Source organism: Vicugna pacos, chromosome 7 (genome assembly GCF_048564905.1).
Source record: "Vicugna pacos chromosome 7, VicPac4, whole genome shotgun sequence".
NCBI lineage: Eukaryota > Metazoa > Chordata > Mammalia > Artiodactyla > Camelidae > Vicugna > Vicugna pacos.
In genome coordinates, this window is record NC_132993.1 from 16,230,542 (window position 1) to 16,248,536 (window position 17,995).

The following is a 17,995-nucleotide window of genomic DNA, read 5'->3' on the forward strand; positions in this document are numbered from 1 at the left end:
ATTTCTAAGGCTAATAAGCCAAATACAACAGCCATTGTCCATTTGAAATAATAACACTGTTGATAAAAAAAGAAGAATGCACTAGACCAGCCGATCTTGACTTTGAATGAGTGAAGCAAATATACAAATTGTTTTTAAAAACGAGGAAGCTTACTTAATGGTGATAACTCCCACTTGTGCAGTACAGGCATACCTCGGAGACACAGCAGGTTCAGTTACAGACCAACACGATAAAGCAAGTATCACAATAAAGTGAGTCACACAAATTTTTTGGTTCCCACTGTACGTAAGAGTTATGTTTACACCATATCGTGATCTATTAATTGTCCAATAGCATTATGTCTAAAATACAACGTATATATCTTAATTAAAGATACCTTATTGCTAAAAATGCCAAAACATTATAACAGTAATAGCAAAGATCACTAATCACAGATCACCATAACAAATATAATGATAATGAAAACGTTTGAAATATTGCAAGGATTACCAAAATGCGACAGAGACATCAACTGAGCAAATGCTGTTGATTAAATGGCACCAATAGATTTGCTCAATGCAGTATCACTACAAAACTTCAATTTGTAAAAAACACGGTATCTCTGTGTTTTTACAAATTTTTTTACAAAAAGCGAAGTGCAATATAACGAGGTATGCCTGTACTTGTTAGGTGTCAGGCAATGGACAGGATGCATCTCATCTAATCCTTACAATAGCACTGAATAGGCATGATGGTTCCTCTTTGACTGTCTAGGTGAACAAACCTGGCACAGAGAAGTCAAGTCATTTGCCCAGGATTACACCCGCAGGATTTCAGCTCGTGTCTGGCAGACTACAAAGTCTGGGCTCTTTGCACAATGACGACATAGCATACCCATTTCTTTCCAGGTCTCAGTTCTCTTGACTTCGACAAGGCAGGACTTAGAAGTTAAGATATGGAGAAGCGCAAAAGTATTGGGTTTCTTTTCTCTTCATTGGCGTAAGAAAGTCATGTGATATGAATTAACAATGAAATGAGAGGAGTTGCTAGCTTTATGAAGTCCAGGTCTCCCACTGTGGGGAGAGGTCCACTCATTGCCTCTCTGGAGGGCCCTTGAAGCAGCATGTAGCTCCCTGGGCTGGTTACTTAGGGTAAAGGGTCATGGAAGATCACAGACCCTCACCAAACCACGCCTTTGCCCGCTCCGGCCCTGCTCTGCCAGGGGAGAAGCTTGCTCATCAAGCAGGATCTGATGTCATATTACAAGTGCTGCCAGCTCCTCCCACTCAGAGACCAGAGGCTAGAGCTGTGAAAGTGCAGGCCGGGAATAACATCCGTTAAGTGTTAAGCTGGAGAAAGCAAGGGAGCCACCAGGAGCCAGCCTGGAGCCAGAAGCCAGCCGTTACATACTCCCAGGCAGGGAGGAGGCGGGCCAGTGAGTCAACCTCTCTGGCCTCATTTTCCTCATCCGTAAAATGGAGGTAATGATATTTTAACTTGTAGTGCTGTTGAAGAATTAAATAAACTCATATTTGTAAAGTACTTAGAACAGTGCTTGCCATATAGTTAAGTACTATGAGTTTATTACTATTTTGTTACTATTAGTTGTATCATCATCCTTCTCTTCCTCCTCCTCATCATATGGGAAATTGGCACAGTGCTTTTATGTCTTCCAAGGGATGCTATTTCCAAGCATGAAGAGGAGAACTGGGCAGAAATATTTTTCAAAGTCAAGGATCTTAAATACCTTTTCATTGAGAATATTAAAATCAGAGAAGCCTGAGAAATGCAGAACAAATGTAGGAAAAAATTACTATCTTTTGTTGGTATGCTCTTATTCTTCCTCTGTTGACTACCTTGTCCCTGTCTTTCTTTTTTAGAGGAGTGGAGTGTGGAGAGGAAGAGTAGTGGCTAAAAATGTGCAATAAATGGAATGCCTTTTAGCTCTCAATTTCTCTGTCCCTCTCTTAATCCATGCCACGTCTCACTGAAATGTAGATGGAAATTTATCATCAGACAGCTCTATCTTCTCATGCCAGGCAATGCACATATCCTACAGGAAGAGGATGATCCCCTTTTCTGTTCTTCTTTGGAGCTGGCTTAACACCCAAACTTAGCAGAGAAATGATGGTTCAGAGCTCTTACACACAGAGGCTGGCTCTGAATGGTACCGGTGTGGCTTTAGACAGATAGCCTGTCACTGCCCCAGGACCCTTCAGCCAGCTGGCATTTTATTTTATTAAGTTTTTTTTATTGTTGTTGGGGGAGAGGGAGGGAGGCAATTAGTTTATTTATTTATTTATTTTTAAATGGAGGTACTATGGTACTGGGGATTGAACCCAGGACCTCGTGCATGCTAAGCATGCGCTCTACCTCTGAGCTATACCCTCCCTCCCCTCCCAGCTGGGACTTTAATTGTACAAGAAAATTATCCCATTTATTGCTTATGAATTAAACTATGAAATGTCACATTAAAGCACTTTAAATCTTTCAGTATTTGTTATGAGTTGAATAGTGTCCTCTAAAAATAACAGGTTGGTAGATGACCTAACTGACTCCCTCAGAATGTGATCTTATGTGGAAATAAGGCCTTTACAGAGGTAATCAAGTTATGACGGGTCACTAGGGTGGGTCCTCATCCAATAGGACTGGTGTCCTTATAAAAAGGGGGAAATCTGGACATGGAAACAGGCATGCATGGAAGGTACTCTGTGAAGAAATACAGAGAGAATGCCACGTGAAGGCAGAGGATTAGAGTGATGGATGCACATGCCGAGGACGGTCAGAGATGGCCAGTAAACCAAAATAAGCTAGGAGAGAGCCCTGGAACAGATTCTCCCTCACGAGCCTCAGAAGGGAACAATCCTGCCTATTAGGTTAAGACACTGGGTATGTAGTACTTTGTGACGGCCTAAGAAACGGACACCGTACTCAGTTTAAGGGTGGAACGGTTCTACTTTGTCAGTCTTTTTTCCTCCCAACAATTTCTAGCACCTTCTACAATTTATTTAGGGGAGTGGTTCATTACGTTTAACCAGCAGGCCATTGGATTTACTAAGATACCTCCTCTTGTAACTTGTAATTTCACCCCCTCCTATGCTCAGTTTTCACCTTTGCTGTGTTCCTTTTGCTCCCTTGGTACCTGCGCATCCTGGTTTGAGATTTACCTGTAGCTCCAGATTTACCTGGGCTCATAAAACTCGCCTTCTTTAAGCTCCTGGGGTAGCAGTTTGACAGAGCCTCCATTCCCTGGGTGGAACGAATGTTTTACAGGCTCTCCCTCCCAGCCTGCAAGTCTTCAGATCTAAGACAGACAGACTTGTAATGCTTCCCTGGGTCACAATGATTAAACACATATACAGGGAAGGGAGAATACGTGGAAAACAAATCCCTCCCGTGAGACTAACCCATAAAGGCCTGGGAAGGTCCAATCTATGATTTCAGCGCTGTTTCCCTTGAGGTGAGTAGAGACTGTACATGCTTCCTGGGGGCCCTCCACTCACTGAGGTTAAAAGGAAGGCCCGCTGATGCTTGAGTCCGAGGAGCTTCTGTCCTTTTGTGATCAGGAAGTATCCACTACTCAGCTAAAAACATCAGAATATCATTTCCACATTCGGCCTCCCCAGGATGCATAAGGTTTGCTTAACTTGTGGAGACCTCAGCAAACTTTAAAATGTAGAGGTAAGGGCCAGGTTTGTTGCATTTAACTCTAGGAACTCTGTATACTCATATTATGGGTGGAATTGTGTCACCTCCAAAAATACGTTGAAGTCCTAACCCCAGTGACTCAGGATGTGACCTTATTTAGAATCAAGATGTAATCAAGCTAAGATAAGGTCATTAGGGTGAGCTCCAATCCAAAATGACTACTGTCCTTATAAAAAGGGGAAATTTGGACACAGAGACAGAGGGAATATGATGCATAAAGACCTAGGGAGAATGTCATGTGAAGTAAGGAAGCTTTGAAGCTATACTTCCCCAAACCAAAGCATGGCTGGGGCTACCAGAATCCAGAAAAGGCAAGGATGAATCCTCTCCCTACAGGATTCAGAGAGAGCATGGTCCTGCCGACACCTTGACTTCAGACTTGTAGCCTCTAAAACCATAAGACAGCGAGCTTCTGTTGTTCTTAGACACTCAATTTGTGGTACGTTGTTATAACAAACCTAGGAGGCTAATACAACCCATCACAGTCACTCATGCTTTTGTAATTCCCTGGAAGCTACCTCAGATTCATCCCCTAGGCATCTAGCTAATGCCAATTAAATATCACTGTTAATCACCCCACACACATCTTTTTGACCCCTTACTAAGTGTCAGGCACTGTGCTAACCACTTTACATATATTTTCCTCTTTTTATGGATGAATAAACTGAGAAACTCAGTGAGGTTAAGTAATTAGCTCAAGGGCACACAATTAAGAAGATGACGTGACTAGGATGAGTCCAACTTTATCTGTATTTCAAAGTTAATATTCTTAATTTATACTCTCCTTACCCATCAAGACTACTTAAAGATTGGTAGCATCTAAGTCTTTGGCAAACAAATTCCTACTTCTCACTACATCCTCCTTTATTATGTGTCTGGTTTAGGCCAACGAGGAAAAGCAATAATTTTATATTTTGCCCCCAAAGCCTATTTTTAGCAACTTTCTTTTAACTTCAGAGTTATCCAAATTATAGCAGTATGGGTTACCATTTTTAAGCAGGAAGTAAATGGAACAACTAAAATCTGGATGAAGAGATCCTCTGATTTTTCTGAAGTAGATGGATTTTTTGAACACACATCAATTACAAACAATTCATCTGCCTTTCACCTCAGCATCAGTCACTTTGTTGGCATAAGATATCAAGCCATTTCTCTTCTGGGGTCTTTAGGAAGGGGAGTGCTCACAGGAAAGACGAAGGTAGAACATTTCACACTGATAAACATCCACTGTGGTTTCCACACTTTCACATACTGCTTCCTTTCATTTTCACTAAACCTGCAAGACAGATGTAACACTTTCCCCACCAACAGATGAAGAAACTCAGGCCCAGCGAAATCAAGAGACCTGCTCAAGTCATACATTTAGCAACAACTGAGGTCCAAATACAGATGTGGGAGTCAGGATACCTGGCTCTAGTTTCTCATCTGTCAAAAAATGTGCCCATTTAGTGCTCGGAAAAGTAGGTCTGGTCAGTAGAAAGAGTACTGAGACCCTTTTCCCCAACCAGCAGTGCTGCTTCATCCCAGAAAGGCGACCTAAGAAGGCAGAGGTGAGCAGTCGGTTCCTCTCTAAAGCCATCTCTTCTGCTCCAAAAGTTTAGTGTACCTACGCCACTTTGGGCCTTAATTTATTCATTAAAAAGTTTATTTATTAAATAGCTGTGGAAATTACACAAAAGCTACAAATATCATGAAATCACATTACAGCTAGGTTGAAAAAACTGCTTAAGTTTTATGCATTTTATGTACTTTCCCCTGGAAACTATGCAGGGTAATTATGAACTGTGGCCTCTGGTGGGGTATTGCTGGCCTGTGTAAAGAATGTCTTCACTCTTCAGAAAGCAAAAATGGCAAATTTATTTCCTTCTCTTTTGGGTGAATAGAGTCTTTATTTTATTATTATGACTTTGTATTATCTCTGTTACATACAAAATGAAAGGTACAGTGGTTTGGAGAATAGAATTCTAGAAAAGATGAGTATGATGTTCTTTGTAAGGATCAGAAGTCATGGAAAGATAAAGACAAGGAGGGCTAATGAAGCAGGCAGAGCTGGCCAGGAAGAGGCAAATGTCTAGCGTGGGTTTGGCCCTAAACAGGAATTCATCAGCATAGAAAACGTCAGCCTAAAATACCAGGCCCTAAATAGGACTATCAGGACTTGAAAGAAGCATTCTAATCAACGCCTGTGTGAGATGAGGTTTATGGTAAGGTTATAAAGACAACGTGGAAGATCAGTGAGAAGAGTACTATTTTTCTCTAGAAGTTTATTATTTCAAACCCTTCTTCATAAAGTTATCTCATCTTTGCTAGTTACTTTCATTTAATGTCAGTTGTTTTTAATAAAAAGTAGTCTTAAAAACAGTGGAAACGAGCATTTATCAGTCCAGTAGGCTAGAGCAGATACTATCAGGCAAAGCACGCTCCTTCGTAAATTAGCTCATGAGTTAAAAACCCACCGACCACCTAGTTGCTTCCTTGATTTTACAATCAGGGAAAAGCATTTAAGGGCGGAGGAGAGAGGATGATCTGGCTGAGCTTGTTAAACCTAGTTACAACATCACAAACAAATGCCACTCTGAGATTTTTCATTGCGAAGTTGCATAATATTACAGCCCATGCAAGGATCTTTCCCCAACTCCATAAAAAACAAATAGTCTCTCCAAGTTGTTCCGGATATTAAATTTTAATTAGAGAAAATAAGGCTATTTAATAATAGCTTGCGTTTGTTTTGTACTTAGTTTTCTCCCGTATACCTTAACGCATCATAGTGGGTGTCTTACTGCCCTGCAAGTTACATGGAGCAGGCATGAGCATCTGCACCTTTCAGCTGTGTTGCAGTGAGATAAAGTGGCTTCCTGGAGACCACGGCCCTGATTACTGAAGGAGTTAGATCAGAATCTAGACCCTCTGATTCCCACCTGAAAAGCTTCTTCTTAAACCTCCAGGCTGATCCCTCCAGCAGGTAGCCAGTGCGGTCACTAGCACAGCTTCCTACGCTGCTCAGAAAGGTAGGGGCCAGGGATACCAAGATTATGGAATATGTTCAGTGGTTAATTGACTTAGTAGGTTATAACTAGCATTTTTTTTTCAGTCTTCATAGAGACTGTCAAAAATTGCCAATGTGGACTATATTTCAAGTCATCACGGTGGGGCACGGGGAAAAGTTTTCAATTAGCAATAACTAGTCCTTGGATAAACCTCACTGGCTGTGATACTGCCACTGTGCAAAGTTATGACTAGCAGTATTTAATGAAATAAAAAATGTAGAAAATAGCAGGGGGCAGTAAACTAAATCACTATCGCAAAGGGATATCCGTACTCTCATGTTATTGCAGCATTATTCACAATAGCCAAGGTACGGAAACAACTTAAGTGTTCGTCAACAGACAAATGGATATACACACACACACACTATATAACATATACATAAATATGGAATAACATATACATAATAACATGGAATATTATTCAGCCTTTAGAAAGAAGGAAATCCCACCACTGGGAACAACATGGATGAATCTATGGAGGGCACTGTGCTAAAAAAATAAGCTACACAGAGAAAAACAAATACTGCATGATATCACTTCTATGTGGAATTAAAAAAAAATTAAACTAGAGTGGTGATTGCTAAGGGTTGGAGGGTGGGAGAAGTAGGGAGAGGCTGGTAAAAGAGTACAAATTTCCAGTTATAAGATTTAAGGATCTAATGTATAACATGGTGACTATAGTTGATAATACAGTATTGTATAACTGAAATATGCTAGGAGAGTAGAACTTAGGTGTTCTCCCCAAAAAAGAAAGAAAGTGAAAAAAAAAGGTAAATATGAGAGGTGGGGATCCTTTCACAATGTACAGATAAATCAAATCATCACGTACATTTTAAATATATGACAATGTTATTTGTCAATTATACCTTAATAAAGCTGAAAAAAAATCTGTAGTACAACTTGAAAAAAAGAAAGTATCAGAGAGCATTGTACATAACAAAAGTGAGCCTTGTTTTGCAAAATATTTGTTGCAAATACATATTCGTGTGTGTGTGTGTGTGTGTGTGTGTACACATAATACTGAGTCACAGAATAAACTTAAGTTTATTATACTTAAGTTTACACTGAAGTATAAGTTAAAAGAAACCTGTATTTTTTTCCAAGGATCAAAGGGAAACACTGATGTAGCAAACGCCGATATCACGTATCTGGAGCGCTCTGATGGCAGCCACAGCCCTAAATGAACCTGGGGATGTACAAATGTTGGGTGGTGGGTGTGGGGGGAGGGCTGAAAGAAAATTCCTGCAGTGGGTGGGAGTTAAAGACCAGATAATCTTGAAGCTGGAGCCTGTGCTTTGTACTTTTTTATATTCTTAGTGCCTAGTCCGGCAGCACTAACTGGCACAGGAAGCCCTCAATGAATATTTGTTGAATGAATGCATGGAAATGAGTGAGGTTTACAGATTTTTAAAGGCTCCTCTTAAAAATTCAATTAGGCTTGGAAATGAATTCAGGCAGTCCTAACATTTATGAAAAGCTTGTTTCCAAAACCTTAATTTGCAAATTGGTTATTGGAACTTCAAACATTATTATACACGACAGTCGGGATCTCAGGCCAGCCCACAGCCACCTTTTAAAACCCAGGATCTATCTGAAGCTAGTATCGAGAACTGAAGCTGCATTTCTATGGGGAAAAAGACATCCTGGCTGGTCCCCTTAGAAATGTCAGGGGCAAATTAGCCTCCAGATGGCAGAGGAGCACCTCCCCAGCCCCTATTTCTCTTACCACAGCCAGACCTGCTTCTGCAAAGCCATTTTTAGTGGACTGGGAGGGATGGGAGAAGCCGCATGAAGTGAGGGCGCATGTCAAGGATTGGAATAAGTCAGAGGTAAGGAGAGGGAAAGAGGAGTAAGCAATGCAAATAGCATCAGCCAGGAGGGAAAGAAAGGCCTGTGGCCACCAGGCACTGGACAATGTGCTTGTGGCCAGGTGGCCAGGGAGACAACCTGCAGAAAGTTGGGACCACCTCCAGAAAGATTTGGTATAGTCACCATTGAAGGAGCAATCCAGCAATATCACCAGCATAGAGTGCCCCATCCACGCAAAGCACAATTACCTGTTTCTCTGCCATTCTTTCTTATTTTTTATCCATTAACAGCAAGTAGTAATTTCATCCTTATAATTTCACCTTTCACCAGATAAAAGGTCCAGTAAAGTCCATCATTTAAAGCCAATCTTTGAACCCAAGAGTGAGCCAAAATGGCCAGTGTGGTATACAAACCAACAGGCACAAAATGCACATGCCCTTTACTTTGTAACAGAGAGGGCTCCTCAATGCTCCTCTACCCAGATGGTTGACTTTTCTCTTGAACATAATTCTAACAAATGGGGATTCCTGATAGCCTTGGCTACAGCAGATTACAGAGTGGAAAAGCTAGAGTTGCATGTGTTAAGAGCAATTAGGAGAGAGAAAATAAATAAATAAGATGGAGGACAACATACAATAATCGGACCATTTTTGGATGGGAGTTGTATCCACTGAAATACCACTGTTTCACAGCATGATTTAAAAATCTATATTCATAATGACAATTCTCAGCAATTGGGAAGTGTTTCAAATGTACTATAATATCTGTTTTGAAGAAAGGAAAGGCATAATTTTCATCAATTTTTTTTAAATTTAGCATGCTGGAAATTGTAATGCTATGTTCCCCTAATAAGAATGAATAAACCAGATATTCCTAAACTTTTTACAACCTGAACATTTTATGTGCATTTCTTCTGCATCTTATACAATTATGCCAATCATTTATTTCCCTGAATGTTTTAAACTTAGTTTCCTCAGAAAACAGTGGGATGAACTAAATAATTTCCTACGTTTCTTTGATTCCATGGTTTAAAAATTTATATAGCCTTCCACATTTATTACAAAATGTGACAAAACAACAAAACTTTTTCATCCTTAAGATAATTCTTTATGAGAAATGTAACTCTTAATGGAACCCAAGGTCTCCATGGAACACTTCAGAAACCCCCGATCTTGCTTAATGCCTCCACTTCAGATGAGGAGACCGAGGCACACAGGGTGTTCCCCACGTAGGAAACAGAGTGAGCCAAGGAACGGAGGTGGCTTGTATATGATGTGTTTGGGGAATAGCTAGAGATCTGCTCTGGTCGCAGCAGGGGGAGCTCAGAATGGGAAGGGATAGTAAAGGCAGACTGTGGAGAACTTTGAATGCCATGTCAAGGAGAGTGCGCTGTATCTTCAAAGGTGGGGGATGGGAGGGAAGGAGGGGACAGGATCAGAAAGGGGAGAGAGACAGAAGCCAGGACCCGATAGGAGGCAACTGCAGTCATCCAGGTGGGAGGCAATAACTGTTGAAATTCAGGAAATGACAGAATGAGTGGAGAAGGGTGAGAGTCACAGAGAAAGTAAACTGACAGAACCATGAGCATGATGGAGTAGGAAAAACTCAGAACCAGGAATTCACACACACACACACACACACACACACACACACACACACACACACACACACACACATAGCAGGCTGGGCCCCTTGCCCTGCATTCCAGGCTCTGTTGTTGACCAGCTGCGAACACTGGGCAAACCCTTCACCCCATGTGCCACAGGTTCCTCATCTGAAATGAAGGCATTAAACAAGATCGGGGTTTCGAAGTTTCATGGAGACCTAGGATTTCAAAGAAGTTTTGGCGGAGTGGGTAGGGTGCGGTGGGGTAGAGAGGCGTGGGGTGGGGTACCGGGGAGTGCAGGAGGGATGAGAAGCTCGAGATCTAAAACCACCTATTTAGTGAGAACATCCCCTTTATGTAACAGAATTCCTTGTAACGGTAAATTCGCTAAAAAAACAAACACAAACCCCAACCAGTTTGATAACCACTGGACCGTACAGACAACCTCTAATACCCCTTTATGCTCTCACACGCGAACGATCACAGAAACTGGTTATCCAACTAAAAAACAGCGTGGTTCTCGTTTTTAGGACCCCGTTGAGTTCCTGTTTATTTGATGGACTGTTGCACAAACGCTGGAACAACTGGAACAACTGTCATGTTGAATTGATGCCAAAACTCTCAAAAATGGGACAGATTTACTGAAAGGCCATCTGGTGTCTTACTCTCGTGCAGTACCTTTTCCCAACACCCAGTGTTGTTTTCCAAACCTCATAAACGCCAACATGAAAAGGGCCCTTGCCTGCGAGTCCAGAGACACTGGCTTCCCTGCTCCCGACTGTGGTTTGGCTTTGGGTAAGTTGAGTTGCCCCTCTGGGTTCCGTTTCCCTGTCTACGGCAGGAGGGCACTGCAGCAAACAACCCTGGGGGCCCCTCCAGCTTTAACATTCCAGGATGCCAGGAGCCTCAGCTTCGAAGCCTAGTATCTGGGCAGTTCTCTGATCAATAGCATGTGCGCTCGGTCTTGCTCTGTCACAGTTAGATGGTCAGCGTATTAAGGGCTTTGGGTTGTTGACCGTAGGGATTGGGCAATGTGTGCTTTAGCCAAAGTCTCTGAGCCCTGCGGAGGGATCACTCCCAGCAGAGGGCTCAGGTCTAAATTAACAGCAGATCTTTAGAAACACGATGCTGGATCAGTATTTAGAATAATAAAGCCCTGTGCCTAGGTATAAACCCTCCCACAAATGGTCTACAATCCACCATAAAAATGGAAACGAGTAAAACCAATTAGAACCAGCACCAAGTTGAGGCCAAAAGTTTCATACAGGTCTGAAACTTACACACTCACTACTCTCCTTTGCTTCCTGATTTCTCCTCTCTCCTCCCACTCCCACAATTAAAAAAAAATTTTTTTTTAATTTTAAAATTTACAAGAAGAAGAAAAGCCGAAGAGGTGAAGCGAACACTCACTGGGAGAGCGCGGCGAGGCTGCGTCTTCCCTGCGTTCCGGATCCCCCGAGCATGTCTGCAGCTGGAAGGGGCGGCGGGCGGGGAGCAGAGGTGCTGAGACCCTCGGGGCGGTCAGGGTGCGGACTCGGCCCGCGGAGGAGCCATGTTATCTGTGGCTGAAATGCAGTGTGCGGGATGCTCCCGGGTTCTCCCTTTGTGTTAACACTTTGGTCTGTCCCTGTGACGAAAGTCTGGGCTTGTCCTCTGCCAAATCTACTCCTCCCCACCCTTCCCCTCCGCATAGGATCATCAGAGAGCTGATTGTTATTTTTTACTGTAATCTCTCTAATAGAGGCCCATCCTGTTTAGGTTTAGATTGTAAAGGGCACAGATTGCTTTGAGATTTCCGGAATGTTATTACCAGGCAGTAGGGGCCAGGATCCCCAGTAGCTTTCATGAAGATGAAGACTTTATATGATCAATTACAAATAATTCTTCCACGGTAGAGAGCTAGTTATAGGAAGACACTGATCCATGTGCTCAGCCTTTTGGAAAATAGTTGATCACGGTATCACTCGTATACACAATCCAACTCTGAAGAGATCAACGGAAATCAGCCCACCGAGAAGTTCATCCGGGTGCAGTTCTCAGGCCCTGGTTCTGGGCTCTGTTCTCAATTAGCATTGGTGTAGGTGGCTTCCAAAGCAAACAGTTCCCACTGAGAAATCAAATCTGAGAAACTCCCCTTATTCCTTTTATCCAGGGGAAGATGCATGATATAAAAATGCACACAAAGGCAAAGGGAAGAGAGCTGGCTGGACCAGCGATGTGGTGTGTTACAGAGTGTTTGGTGAAATGAGGGCAGCAGCCTAAGGAGCATGTTGCAACAGGGGGCCTGGCCTCCCCCGCGGCACTCTGGTGTGCTGATCTCATCAGCCTAGCTGGGCAAGGGAGCCTGGTCAGCAACAGCTTGGAAAGCAACCAGATTCCAGCCTCCAGGAGGGGTGGTGTTGATTCTGTCCGGAGATGACACTCTGTCTAGGCTTGAGATATGAACACGTTTCTTCATCTCTTATGAAGCAATGAACAGCCTACTACTGGGGCACCACGATATTTATGGGACTGGCTTTCTGTTAAATAAGTAGAACTCAGATCTCCACAGTGTAAGATTAAGATGATTCTTTTGGTAAATGGCAGGAGAAGGAATCAACTTTACACATTGATTCACATCCTTCATAGGATGAAAAACATCTTTGAGATCTATGGCTTCATGTCACAAACACGGACACAGAAGCACAGAGCATTTCAAAAGTTCACCCAGTGTCATGGAGAGGAACTATAGCAAGCATTCGTCTGCTCAACTTAAAGAAGTTTAATTTAGTTACATCAAATCATCTCTTCACTTTAACTAACTAGAAAATTTTGGTTGTTTTCCTGCTTAAGTACTATGCTGTCATCAAAGTCATAGTTTATAGAGTAATATAGTTTAATGAACCTCAGTTAATTATCTCCATATATCATGATGAATATATATCTTTAAATATCCCTTTGATTATATACACTATCACTCAACATATATTGACTATTTAAAGTACATGAGACACTCATGAAAATAGAGATCACACAAGAAGCCTTAATAAAATACTCACTGAATTGGCTTGAGTTTATTGCTCCAAAGCAATGATAGCCACATGTCCTAAGTGATTTTGCTACTCTTCTTTCTACCAAATTTTTTTCTTTGAACTGTTGTCCCATTAAAATATTCAGTGATTTGCTGTGGCAGGTAGAATAATGTCCCTTCCAAAGACATCCATGTCCTAATGCCCAGAACTAGTGAACATGTTATTTTACATGGCAAAAGGGATCTTCCAGATGTCATTAAGCTAAAGGCACTGAGGTGGAGAGATTATTCTGGATTACCCAGATGTGCTCCATCTTAGTCACATGGGTGTTTAAAGTCAGATGAACCTCTCTTGCTAAGGTCAGAGGGAGATATGGCTATAGAATAATGGCCAGAGAGGTGACTTCGCTGGCGCTGAAGATAGAGGAATGAAGCCAGGAGTCCAGGAATGTGGCAGCTTCTCCCCTAGAGCTTCCAGAAAGGAATGCAGTCCTGCCTACACCTTGATTTTAGCCTAGTGAGAGCTGTGTTGGACTTTGAACCTCTAGAACAATAGATAATAAGTTTGTGCTGTTTTAAGCCATCAAGTTTGTGGTTATTCATTACAGCAATGAGAGGAAACCAATACGTTTGCTTCTGGGACTCATTTGACCTTGGGAATATGTTTCACCTCCTGATTTCCCCCAGCTCCCAATCCTATTCCAGTTCTGAGGTGGCAAGTATAGTTTTGGCATATCCGGAATAAGCTCATAAAATGGAGTAGCCTGGAAAAAATTCAGTGGTTCTTCCAGGCCAGCCCAGACTCTCTCTCTCTCTGTCTTTCTCACTACACACACACACACACACACACACACACACACACACACACACACGGAGGAGAGCAAGAATTTAGTAATCTTCCACTAACATGCTGACATTCATGCACTGAAAGTCAGCTAATGGCCAGCTGTATAAAAGATATCCACCAAGCTTATTTCCTAGTTGTAAAGATAGAAAGAGGGGAATCATGCACACTTTTAGTTGGCCCCTTGTTATTGGTGAAATGCGTTTGGGAACTAGCTGTCTGTCTTCAGTTGATAATGCTAACAGAATTCCTAACTCCTGCTACCTAAAAGGATACTGGCATGGCAATAGTGAAGGGAGAAGTGCGTCTTGGGCCTGGGTAGAATCCCAGTGGGAAACAGGAAGAGCACAAAGGACAATGAAAGTGAGCTTGGATGCATTTGAGAGGCAGGTAGTTAAGAGAATCATGAGATGTGAGCAGGGCCAGGGTAGGCAGCTGCTTCCAGGTAGCCCCCTAAGGTCCAGATGCCCCGGAGCTGCAGAGGCAAGGTGAGAGGAATTAGGAAGAACATAGCAAAAGGTAATTTGTAAACAATGTCTGTTCCAGCTGAGATCAGCAGGCATGTGTACTTTCACTGTGTAGCACAGACACACGTGCTCAGAGTCCAGCTTCCAGAACTGGTGTCTCTGAGAACTGAAGCAATGATCATTCATTGGCACTATGAACATCCGGGCCAGTCATCCTTCAGCAAGAGAGTAGGTGTCACACATGTGATATTTCAGGAGACTTTTATAGGGGAAATGAAAGTCTGGGCCACTCTCAAATTACTGAGAGCACCCTCCATTTCTGGATACTTTGTTTAATTTTTCATCAAAGAGATTCTGTGCTGGAAAGGTTTGAGGGAGGTCGGTGCTATAGAAAGAAATAGCTCACACCACAGGGTGGTCCTTTATTAACAAAATATGATTAAAAAATAACTTTACTTCATGGTAGTAGCAGACTGGGCCATATGATCTGTTCCAGACTTTATAGTCTGCAATGGTTGTTTAAGAATAGCTTCTACCTTGGAGCAATCCCCCAAGGAAAAGAGAGGTATTTGGGAAGTGCCCTGCTGACTGCCCTAATGCACTTAAGATACACACACACACACACACACACACACACACACACAGCCATTCACTTCCTAAAGAAATGCAACTTAAACCCAAAAGAAGTCCATTCACATGAGAGGCAATTGTTCAAGTAATTTAAAGGGGATTTTTTCTAAAGGTTCTTGAAGAAAAATTTTCCTACAATGAAATTCAAAGACCTACGCTCTTAGAATGAGGCCAAAGATCCTGCCTGGAAAGCAGCCCACCACGGGGTGGAGAGCAGCAGAAGTGAAGGGGTTAACCACATATTTGCAGGCTGAGCCTCTTTCCTCCTTTCCCTTGGCCCCTAATAGTGCTTCCTCCACAGCTGAGGGCACTGAGCCCTCCTCCCCACCCCACAATGGCATTGAACATGTTCACTTAAACTATATTACTTCGTATTTTCCTGTGATACTGTTTTCAATGGATCTTCCCTAAGAAATCCCATGAAATAATTCTCCCTTTTTCTATCTCCTTTTGCAGAAATTATAAAGTCCTCTTCCCTCTTTCCTCTGCTTCCTACTGTCCAGTGACATCTTTTCCTTGCCTCTCCTTGCCCATCATGTCTTTGTTAATGACTTCACAGTTGCCACGTGTCTTCCTTTAGGAATGTGTGGTGGGCTGGGTCGGGGTGGAGGGATGTATGGACTCCTACAGAAAGTCATCACTCTCCCCTCATCCTAATCTTCCCGTGCGATGACCTGTCCCTCGTGAGAATCTTTACAGCCTTCGTGGACACAATTCTCTGAACTATTCTCTGGTCTGACTCCAGACCTGTAACACATCTTGGGTTGTTACACTCCTTTATCTAACCTTACAATGGGGGCCATATTGTTTCATCCCAGCATTTTCCCTGGACTTAACACTATTTGAATATTTACTACAAGCAATTCATGGAGTTAAGTGCTGTATCCAAAGATAAGAAGGGCAGTCCCAAAGCGAGATAAGATATGCATACAAAAATATTAATGCAAGATGGAGAGTGAACAGTATTCTGAAAGCAGCAGACCTGAAGCACTATACTTCTAGGATGACATCCTATGATCAAGGTCCCAGTGTTTAATCACTCTTATGCTCAATTTATTCCGTGATTGAACTAGACTTCCCATGACTGAAATAGAAATCCACTTATCCCTATTAGGGCCACAGGTATTAAGTCATCCTTCAGTCTCGTCTCTTCTAGGCTCGACGCCAATGCCTATTTTCCATTCTTTTACTATCAGCCTGAAATATAACAACTCTTCAAACGGGAAACCAAAATTGGACATAATAAAGGCTTGACCAAGGCTGAATGTGTCTGGCTGAAGTCCCAGTGCTGCCTGCCACGTTCCTGTTAACACATCCTAACATTGTTTTCAAGTTGATAATAGCATCTCTTCTAGAGATCATTCATTAATTTTTGTGCTAAATCCAGGGTGGTTTTTTCCCCCCTTTTCCAGATTTGTTCCTTAGTCAGTCTATCTCCAGCATTTATCTGCTGAGCTATTTTTGTTGTTATTAATTGCCCATAATATAAAGAACTTCATACTGTTTCCAGAGGCTCATTTTTCAACTCTTTCAGGATACTCTGTATTTTATTTTTCTTGCCCTCCTGCTTGAAAAACAAAATATGATTTTAAGAAAGGAAAAAAAGATCTTTCAGTGAGCATTTACCTGCATTTCAATACCTGGGAATTCTAATGATCTATTTGAAGCAACATAGAATTCAAGGTCCTAGACTGCACCCAGGGTGTGTTTATATATTTGTCTCCCATTGCCGTGAGCTCCTTGAGGAGGGGGGCTGTGTCTTACCCATCTTTGTGACCCTCCCTTCACCCCAGCTAGCACAGTGTCTGGAGTAGAGCAGGCCTTCTGTAATATGTGCTGCATTTGTGAATTAGGGCACACAGCTCCATAAAGAGCAAATAGTTGTCTTAACCAAGTTAATTTGTTTTTTCTGTAATTAAGTCAAGATGGGAGGATAATTGTTGTGAATAGTGGCCGGGCCTCAAGTTCAGTTGTGCCCACCACTGGAACTGAGATACTTCTGGGCAGTGTGACTATGAGGTGAGGGGGCCTAGGGAGCCAATCTGAAGCGGGGTTTGGAGGGTTGTCTGCTCTCCCATGCCTTGGAATTGACCCCAGCCCTGTTGCTGCATGTCTGTGCCCTGAGGACAGGTGGGCTGCAGAGAAGTGGAAGTTGCTTCCACAAAGTGTTTGCAGAGTCTAGGCCAAGCTTTGGTGGCCAGGTGACAAAGGGGATCACAGCAGAGGAGAGGGTCCCTCTCTCTCCTTCTATACGAGCACAGTGTGGTTTTGGAATTCTGGAGGACTGAAGGGATTGCAGGACCACTCTAGAACCCAGAAAGGTTGTATCAAGTGCACAAGACAGCATATTTGACACAGAGGCCCAGGGTCTCAAGTGGCAGAGGGCAGCCAGCACCTCACCCGGGCAGGGGCCCAGCAGCAAGGAGCCATGGAAGGTTGCACACAGTGGTTGAATGTACCATTCTTGTGGTTTTATGAGACAGACCTCCTGAGACAGAGGGACTTTTTTTTCCACTGGTGATGGGGTGTAGTCCTGCATGAGCAGGAAGCAGTAAGAACTACATTATCAGTAATGTGATTCTGTTGGCACCCATAGGCAGATTCTGATTGAGGATACATGGGTGACAGCTATAAGGTTTTTAAAATTATATTTTATTCTAAAATCTTCTAGACAAACTGAAAGGAATAAGAAACTACAACTGACATTTGCGTGCTCACCATTCAGCTCAAGAAAGAAAACTTTCAAAGTAACTCAGTGCTCCACGTGTTCTCCTTGGATAGCCTTCTCCCCCCTCTGCCTGGAGTGAGCTCTTCTCCTGAATCTGTCTGTGTCCACTTCCTTGAGATCTAATTCTCTGAATGATTTTTCCCCTCCTCTCTTCCTCCTACATCTG

General features: G+C 42.6%; 1 protein-coding gene and 1 non-coding gene across 15 annotated transcripts in view; both read right to left on the minus strand.

Annotated features, from left to right (window-relative positions):
• CALD1 (caldesmon 1) overlaps positions 1-17,995 on the minus strand; it is a 203,496-nt gene that overhangs the window by 53,076 nt on the left and 132,425 nt on the right. For 2 of the 14 annotated variants that reach the window (XM_072964435.1, XM_072964434.1), the window contains exon 1: positions 11,561-12,371. The exons of 10 other annotated variants lie outside the window; for them this stretch is intronic. In XM_072964435.1, coding sequence (XP_072820536.1) covers positions 11,561-11,841 — 281 coding nt within the window. In that variant the 5' untranslated portion in view covers positions 11,842-12,371. Of the gene's footprint in view, positions 1-11,560; positions 12,372-17,995 lie in introns of those variants that run through there. 2 more of the 14 variants (XM_072964436.1, XM_006216787.4) reach the window with 2 other exon arrangements.
• Positions 6,780-6,920, minus strand: LOC116278986 (U4 spliceosomal RNA). The gene has a single exon (XR_004188330.1). It is a non-coding gene; the product is annotated as a U4 spliceosomal RNA (small nuclear RNA).